At 36.7% G+C, this 10,042-nt stretch overlaps 1 protein-coding gene across 1 annotated transcript in view; it reads right to left on the bottom strand.

Moving 5' to 3' along the window:
* Positions 1–1,737: 1,737 nt before the first annotated feature.
* Positions 1,738–10,042, bottom strand: part of LOC124776742 (cyclin-D1-binding protein 1 homolog) — a 100,085-nt gene continuing 91,780 nt past the window's right edge. The window contains exon 6 of the mRNA XM_047251866.1: positions 1,738–2,767. Coding sequence (XP_047107822.1) covers positions 2,618–2,767 — 150 coding nt within the window. The 3' untranslated portion in view covers positions 1,738–2,617. The remainder of the gene's footprint in view (positions 2,768–10,042) is intronic.

Below are 10,042 nucleotides of genomic sequence, written 5' to 3'. Positions count from 1 at the left end.
GTGTGGGCATTCTGAAACATTGGGATGTATCTATTCCCTTTCTCTGTTACCTGATGCGGTCTGACTTTGTCGATATCACAACGAGCAACTACCTGATTACTTATTTTGGTCAGCACTAAGGGCATCTTCAGCTTATTCTGCATAGTCTTGTTCTTCTGACAGCTCTCAGAACTTTGAATGTACTCTCCTACATCCCTCTTCGGACCCTCCATGATTAATACAGCCATATGTGTGACTGATTCCTTGGTGTTCCTGATATCGATGAATTATTTCCCCACCTCACTATTTGATGGCTGCTGGTTGTTTTATTCCTCCTCATTGACCACCTTCCTAATAACTGCAGCTGTGTCTCCTGGTATACGCAACAGTTCATCTGCTGCTATGTTTTGCGATACGTATTTGTATATTATCTCACAAAGTCATATTCTGCCAGTTTAATACTGACTTTCATTAATCTTGACAACGGGTCACTTATATTTGCTAACATTTCAAGGGTTTGTGATCAGTACATACAATGAAGTTTCTTCTACACACAAGGTCAGTAGCGCTTCACTGTTTACACAATGGCTAAGTCCTGGCCTAACTCCCCTTGACTCAGTAAGGCACCACTCTACTGCTTGCTACTGTGTGTTGTAATTATGAACTGCATCGTAAAATCAGGATACTGTAAAATCAAAGACCAGACAACAACCTAGCATGTCCTAACTAGTCCTGACACAGGCTTACCCTAACCCATCAGGCAGAGCCACCTGTGAGAGCAGTCTTATCATACCGGCTCTCTCATAATACCATACAGGCATGACCACCAACCAGTTCTCCACTCAAATGAATGATCACTGCCAAATTGCCAACAGCAGAGGTGACCACCAAGTGGGAGAACACGCTACTGAGCACATGTTCGATTTCAATCGTCACTTCATATCCAGTGCCATCTGAATCTGTCTCCACAACAGTACCTTCTCTACTAGTCACTGTCCCATCACCCAAAGTTCACCATACGTTTTCTCCAGCAGGGGGTCCCCCCCCCCCCCCCCCCACACACACACACACACACACACACACACACACACACACACACACACAAATCCACTCCATCATATCATTATGTACTGTGGACAGCTCCCCCCTGCCTATGGCCAAAACAAGCTCACAGTTGCCTCATTACGCATGCTGCCTCTCCCTTGCAGCCATCAGCCAATTTTTCCCTACACTTTCTCCCACTCCCCACCTTATCTCTCCCCTTGTTCTCTCTAACTGATACAACCTCTCACCTCAGTCAAACTACAGTGTGCACAATGTAGTCAGCCAGAACAATAAATAATAAATTAAAAGTCATCTTTACTTTTTATATTTATTTTACGCTAAGGACTACCCATTACTGTATGAGCATGTATTTACTCATGGAAATCTATATGACGTTTCTTATTTCAAGTATTATTTCAAATGCCATGCTATTTATGCATGTTGTGTTCAATGCCAATAATTGTTTTATACATATTTATGTTAAATCCTCTTCCTGCTATTATAAAAATTTGCACGGTGGAGTATTTAACTACACAAAGTGTATGGTTTTACCAGTAGCAGTGCCTATCACTGTGGAAAGTAGTAGTAGTGGAGGCAGCAGCATTCCTGTGTGCCTGGATGTACATGCATACCTCCTCGTGCAAGAGGACGCAGAGGTAGCATGAGCTCCGTACATGTGGTAAAATACATTTAATTCACAGAGTTAGCATTATAATTACATTCTTCTGTTTACATAGTTTACAAAGTTGATTTACACAGTAAAGGCTTTTTCATCTTTTTTTTTTATATAAAAAGGAATATTTACATCCTTATATAGAACAACTCTTTTGCTCCACATTTACACCATCCATTAAAAACAATCTTCTTCAAATGAAACAAATCAATCTGTAAGAAAGATCTAAGGTTTCCTAACACTGTACTTTATATCTCTAGGTTAAGGACAAGTTCTACAAGACACAGTTGTTGTTTTACTTCCATATTAGTCTGGGTATGATCATTTTTTGCATAGCAAATAAAAATGGGAAGGATCTGGCTGAATGTAGACAGTATATTAAAAAGAGAATTATTAACAAGATATAAAGAAACAAACCTTAAGTTTGTTACAATAATTCCTGCAACCAAAGATACACAAAAATGGACAAAAGACAAGTCAGTCTCTTAATGTTGACTGCTTTGCATAAATGCGACTTAAGTGCAAGAAAAATTAAAGAAATTCGAGGTACGTAAGTACTTATTCAATCTTTAACTATTCATGCAATTATTTGTCATCTTTAGGGATGAATAGCAACTGGCTGAACCAGTATACTGTATCTTAAACAGTCTTTTGCGGTGCAAATATCAACACATTACCAATGTTTATGATTTTCAAAAACATTGTACCCAGATTGAATGCAATTTCATTTTGGCCTAGTGATATGATCAGGAAAGGTGACACTAAATAATAGCAGAAGCTTCAAAATCAAAATGTTCTATCCTCATAAATTAAACTTTACCATGGAAGCACTTTATCCTTTTCCCTTGTTTACGTGTTTAGTTCTTTCAGAATTGATAAGGCTGCGTACTTGTACACTTCACTCTCAATGTTATAATATCACTAGGGTGCAAGTATAGGCTGCAATTTGTTGTTATTGTAATCGACAGCTTTAAGAAGGAAATTCAACCAGGTGTGATCTTCAACTGAAACATAATGACTGTTCTTCGCTAACTGTAGCAGAAGTTGTAAATGCTTTGCCACTTTCAGTGCCTGAAAAATAAAAATAAAGAGAGTTAAAAAATAAGAGGAAAGAAAGTATTCTGACTCACTAACATCATTGTTTTAATGACTAATGAATAATTACCTTTCCTTATTGTAGTTAAATTTTATGATTGTGACCATTTAAATTACGGCCACTCAATAGTAGGATGGAAAATAAGGCGGGACGGGGGGGGGGGGGGGGGGGGGGGGGGGGTTCTCATTATCACAAAACTTTCAATTTTGTTGTGATGATTGTCCCACTCCAGAGGTGTGATGTGTATTCCACATCATCTTACCTATTAATGATACTTTTAACTGAGACATAAAATAAGGTGTTGCATGTAAAAGTGGATGTAAGATGAACACCAACAGACGCAAAACAAGAATAATGGAATGTAATCGAATTAAATCAGGTGATGCTGAGCGAATTAAAGAGTTTTGTTATTTGGGCAGCAGAATAAATGATTATGGCTGAAGTAGAGTGGATATAAAATGTAGAATAGCAATGGCAGGGAAAGTGCTTCTGAAGAAAAGAAATGTGTTAACATTGAATATAGATTTAAGTGTTAGGAAGTCTTTCCTGTTAAGTATTTCTATGAAGTGTAGCCAAGTACGGAAGTGAAACATGAATGATAAACAGTTTAAACAAAAAGAGAATTGAAGCTTTTGAAATTTGGTGCTACAGAAGAATGATGAATTTTATGCGTGTAAATCACATAACTAATGAGGAGGTACTGAATAGTATTCGGGAGACAGGAAATCTGTGGCATAACTAGACCAAATGTAGCGGTCAGTTGTTAGGAAACATTCTAAGACAAGGGATCACCAATTTAGTACTGGGGAGGGGAGGGGGGAGAAAGAGGGGGGGGGGGGGAGGGAGGGAGAGAGAGAGAATGTTTTGGAAGAGGGGAATAAAAATTATATAGGAAGATAAAGATATGAATACAGTAAGCAGACTCAGTACGATGTAAGTCACAATAGTTATTCAGAGATGATGAGGCTTGCACAGGATACAGTAGCATGGAGACCTGCATCAAATCAGTCTTCGGACGGAAGACCACAACAAACAATGTAAAAGTACACATATTGTGTGGGGTTGTTATTTTTATTTGCAGTGTCAAGGCTCTATGCAAGCATATTGGTGTTTTTGAGAAGGAAACCACTGTGACTTCGCTAGATGAAAAACCTAAATAATTAAGTCATGTATAATTAAGGTGATAATGGCCAATGATCCCTTAAGTGCAGGTGCACACCAATCTTGAACTCTCACGGGAATCAGTGAGATGCTGCAAATACAAAGGCTAATAAGCTGGGGTGCCGCATCAGAATGTGTAGTAGAAAGCTGAGAATTTGGCTCTGACAGGAGATGTACTAGGGCGGACCACGAGAAGCAACTTTGTCTGAGAGGCATAGTGGTCAGCACATCTGCCTAGTACGCAGGAGACTCATCTTCGAATCACTGTCAGGAACAAATTTTGAACTTGCCCATTGATGTAAATCAATGCCCAGTGGCAGCTAAGGTCTTTATTTCCTTTGTGTGTTAATTAAGTCTTTGCCATTCTCCCTGATTATGATTCCAAGTTTGGATATGATACATTGAGCTAACAAAGTGTTCTAGCAAATGAGTTTATGTACATTTCTTAAAGAAAACACAAAAATTATTAATACTCCTGAAATCTCAAGTTATTTGGCAGAGATTAGATATGTCATGTAACAATTTTTAACAGCAACACAGAACAGAGAGATCAGAAGACTGAGAAACACCAAATGCAAAGATAAAGAAAAAGAGGTAAACTATGTATCTGAATAAATGATACCCTACATTTTTGGCTTCTTGGTAGGAGATGGGTCAAGTTAATTGCTGGAAGTAAAGAAAACACTTAACACACTGCAAAAGACAAACATGCAAAATAAGAAGTATTAAACAAAAACTGATAAGGAAGATTTTTGGAAGAAAGGGTCCCATTTAACATGAAGAATTATTGTGGCATTGCCCATGGCAAGCAAATAAATAAATAATTGGAGAAAGTAACTGCACATATTAATCCACAAACCAAAAATCTTTTATTATGAAGATGATTGTTGCTGAAGAGATGTAATTAAAAGTTACTGTGCTGTACCTGACAAAGAAGAATTTTTAAGATAACGAAACAGAAGCTCGACAGCCAATTTCTTCAGTGGACGGCAACTAATTGTGTGGGTGACCAGCGACCAGTGACTTGCAACGAGAAGGACAGTTGTGCAACCACTTTATGGTCCCAGTCAGATATGGCAACACAGTGCAGTCCAAGAGGATGGTATTTGCAGGCATGTAGTGTCTGATAGTAATTTGTAATGATGACTTCACAGTAGCATTAATGACACGTTACTAATGAAAGGAGAGTTATATCTGTTTTGATTTAAATGTGGAAATAAAAGAGCGAGGTTTACAAAATGTAAAAGAAGGATTGTGTTTGGGACAAATTGTGGTAAAGGTACCATGCTTTACATTTACATATTAATTTTCTAATGATTGACATGAATTACTAGCATTGTCATGGGTAAACATTTAAAAACTAATTCACAGAAAAAATATGATTTATTTGCTGCCCAATACAACTCTGTTGTGCAACCACTTTATGGTCCCAGTGAGATATGGCAACACAGTGCAGTCCTAGAGGATGGTATTTTTCATTCAATTTGATTTTAGGTGTCATTTTCATTGAAGAGCGTCTGTGTTGGACAGCACACTTAATTAAGGGCAAAAACTAAAATTAATGGTATGAAACTAATGACAACCAGGTGAACATCACATTTCATGAACATTTTGTAAATAATTATAAAATGTTATTTCAGTGTTACTTTTGCCATGATAGTATAGTGGTTAAGTGCCTTCAGTATATCCATATCATCCTCACCCTTATTATGTCTAGTATTGTACATTTTAATTTATTCCCTCTGAACACAACCGAAAATTTTATTTAATCTTTCGTACCGCCATTTCTAATTTTTAAATTTATTTATTTACCTTTTTTTTGGGAGGGGGGTGGGGGGGGGAGGGGTATTAAGACAGTATACGTCACAGCCCTCAAATATTTTAAGTTGCTTTGGTACTGGTGTAGTGTACACACCCTATGTGTTTGGCAGAGGGCTCTGAGAGCCATGAGCAGATATTCTGTTGTTGGTAACCATGAGGGCGACATGTTTGTATAATGTGGTACTAATCAAAGTGTATTAATAAATGTGTTCTGTGCAAGTTTAACTTTTATTCAACCTCTCACACAGTTAACAGTTTTTACTCATAAAACTGTACTAGAACTTCATAGTATTATAAATTATTGATACATTTTATTTTTTTGGACAAAAACAACACAAGTAATATTTTTTTAGTTAAAAAGGTCATTATGTGCACCAATCTATTTCTTAACACATTCCGACATTTAAAACAAGTAGCAGTGTAAGTCCACATGATGTGAGATGCACATAAACTCTGACAAAGTTTCAGATGTTGTTCAGGTACATTTTCTAAATATTTTGGTGTAAGGAATCGGTGGTCTATTGAGGGATCACACTTCCAAAGTTACTGAGCACCCTCCCTATAACCCTGATGTCCTATATGACTCTTCCTTATTTCCACAAGTCAAGGCGATGTGACATTAAAAATGTGCATGGCTACCAGGAAACTGTGGGGAACAACAATCAGGCAAATGTCGATCCATGTCATGTGTAGGAGGAACAATATTGCTAAATTTTCCTAGTACCATTAGTAAATGAAAAGTACCAGACCGTTGTCTCCCCTCTTCCTATGGAAGGAATCTGTCTGTCCTAATCAATGAATATTCTTCCATACACAAATTCTAAACCATTTAATATTTTTCTTCTGCTGCACTATTCGGGGGGGCATTCTTTTACTGCATTATAAAGAGAATTTAGCAACTCTGGCTCATTTGTGACACATTAACAGTGCCTGTACACTTGCATTCAATGTATTACTTACCAATTCAAACAGTTCCACATTTTTCATTCCTATCAGTTTTCTCCAACATTTTTTAGCAATTCAGCTGTGCAACTAATGAGGATTTTCTCATGACGGCTGACAGTGGAATAATTCTCTCTAAATATAAGATTAGTAAATGGATGTCAACATTTTTGCAAGGCATAAACGCAACTAAAAATGCAATTACTTCTCTACATTATCATCAGGTGAGGTTTCCTTTTACTGTAAAAATGACATGTACAGTCCAAAAGTGAATACTGGGGACTTTTTTGGGAAAGGGACAATTTTCTCCCCTCTCCAAACCAATTTCACAAGTTGTAACTATTCTGTGTTCCAATGAATACCTTCTAATAATTTTGAGACCTTGAATTTTTTATGTTACTTGGGTTAATTATTAACCTGTTAGTGCTTCCTTTCCTGGTTAGGCAGCAATGCTGGGTACCAGGAGTATATTATGTGATGGCATTTTTAATGATATTCAAATAAATGCTTTAAAGAAATATGAAGATTTTCATTACACATGAATCAATGAATGTTCTGATTTATTTTTTGCCATGAGAAATCTGTAGCTATACAAAACTCTTGGTCAGTATATCAAATATGATCAAACAGTTAATATCTTTAGAAGAGTAATAATGGCACTTTATGCATTATAGGGCTCCAGTACAATACAGACCTTATTTGAGACACACCGGAGGAAAACTACCTAGCAGATAAAACAGGTAGGGGAGGATACCCCAGCAATATCAGTCCACTGGGATCTCCTACAGTGGCTGATTTATGCAGTAAGTGTTTTGGAAACTTGTGACACTATTCCATACCATTCAATAGCAGTGTTTGGAAGTTTATGACCTAACAAGTACATACACTGTTAGAAGTAAGGAAGGCGTATTTTTTAAACTTTTCTCATCAATATATGACACTTTAACTTTACATTAAATTCTTTCCTTAAGAACACAAAACAGTGATTTTTGTTTTTTCCCCTCATTTTAGTGAGAGAAACTGGACTCATAAGTTTGTAACAATATACTCTGTATCTTATATATTTTACTAGGGAAATTTTGAAACAAAAACAATGGAAAATGTGCTCTACCTACCTTTACTTCAATTTTAATTGCTAACAAAACACTTGTGCAACCTATCCTTGGTTACAGCTAAAGTGTATGACACCCCTACCAAATACAACAGGGGACACTAAACATGACAAAAAGGACAGCACAAACAATCAAAGGTTTGTTTGACCTATGGGAGAGTATCATTAAAATGTGGGAAAAAAATGAACTAGCTGATATTTGAATAGACTCAGTGTGAGAGCCTACTTACAATGTTTCGAGAACCAGTATTGAGAAGAAAGCCCATAACATGATACAATAGGAAATACTCTCTGCCATGCATTCCACAGTGTTTTGCAGAATACTAATGTAATTAGTCAACAAACAGGAACACGGTTTTAGGGAATACACTGCATAGCCTGGAGCTCAGCATATGCCTGAAGAAATTTTTCAAATTTATCCAGCAGCTGTTGGGTACCATATTACAACTTCCAGGAAAATACAACTGTTGTAAACTCTATAACAGAGTGTTTTCTCTGGTGAGTGACAAATTAATGGGACCTAGTAAAAATATTACTCGTCACCCATTAATGCCGCTTTGCTCTATGTTCTCTAGTGAGTAATTCTTTGTAAATACAACTCCCTTTTATGACAAAATCATAAAAACGGTTTTGCCAACAACTTAGAAAGATGAATACACCAGCCCACTCCATACAACACACAATAAACATAATGGAGGGAGGAAATAAAAGAATCACACAATTTCCAAATTCAATCAAGGCAGAAAACAGTAAAATGCATAAAGGTAATCTTTTGGAAAACATGGAGTGTTGCATAGTGAACAGCCATTTAAAAAAGAAACTGAAAGAGATAAAGAAAGTGACTTCTGACACTATAATCCAACTAAGCTCAGTTGTTTATATTCCGTCCAGAATATTCTAGCACTGAGCAAAAATTAAAGCTACCATGAACACAAAGGTTAGTTTGAACACCACAGTGCTTTAAAAAGAATGGTGCTACTGGAGGTGGTATGCTCTTGCCTTCACCCATCCATTTAACTGATTTATCCAGCCAGTTACAAGAGGAAAAAACAGATTAACGTAGAACTCTAACCGTGGTGCAAATTTTTCACTTTAACATACACTGCAAGAAGTGAATGAATTTCTAAATAACAAACAGAAATCACAGGCTGACCAGGAATCAAACCCACTACTCTGAATCCATAGTCGGACACTTAACCACTGAGTCACCAAACAACATATATGGGTGAATAGCCATTGCATGTCCTATGCCCACATAAACTGACAGTGATCAGTTAGTTAATTTGAACAATTCTTTTATCAAAATTACGTGGAATGAGTCAGTTTAAAGGAAATGTATACATGATTGTGTTACCATTAATGAACAGATTATCATTTTATACCTACTCATGCCACTACACTGAAAAACAAGTCTCCTTTTTAACATCTGGTTACAAGCTCTTAAGTAGAAATTCATCAGTGGAATAGAAGAATATGTCCAAGAGAAATTGCTTTAAATTAGATTTGAAACTTGCTTCACCACCTGTCAGACATAAATTTTTATTGCTCCTCTCTGAACCACTGACAGCTTTAACAATGGGTAATGAAAGTGATTTTTCCCTCTAATGTTGTAGGTATGTACATCACTGTTGTTCTCAAATTGTGATGGATTATTTATGATGAATTTCATTAGCGAAAATATGTATTGCAACAACACAGATAAAATGCCTCAAAGAGATGCCTACATGATGTCCATGGGTGAACAACGCGTTATTCTTACTGCCCACCTTTGTGCAATCAATACTTTCTAAGTGATGAGCTATCCCAGAAAATTATTCCGTACAACATTACAGAATGGAAATAAGCAAAATATGTCAGGAGGTTGATGCGTTTGTTTCCAAGATTGGCAATTATATGAAGAGTGAAAGTAGCTGAATAGTTATTTGAGAAGCTCGATAATATGTTTCTTCCAGTTCAAGTTTTCATCAATTGCGTACATCCAAAAATTTGGAGCATTCTAACCTACTTACTGGACCAATTTTGCTTGTTGAATGTTAGGTGGAAGGTCATTCACATACTAAAGGAACTTGAGTGGACTCAAAATTGAACCCTGTGGGACTATTTCTGATCTTTACCCCAGTTACTAAGATGTTCTACCTTTCTGAAACTGTCTGAATTTTGCACCACAAACCAGCTATGTGTAAAGCCATCAGTTCCATAGAACATGTGTTTTTCT

Source organism: Schistocerca piceifrons, chromosome 2 (assembly GCF_021461385.2).
Source record: "Schistocerca piceifrons isolate TAMUIC-IGC-003096 chromosome 2, iqSchPice1.1, whole genome shotgun sequence".
In the NCBI taxonomy this organism is placed as follows: Eukaryota; Metazoa; Arthropoda; class Insecta; order Orthoptera; family Acrididae; genus Schistocerca; species Schistocerca piceifrons.
The sequence above is the reverse complement of the archived record's forward strand: the minus strand, read 5'-3'. Positions and strand labels throughout refer to the sequence as shown.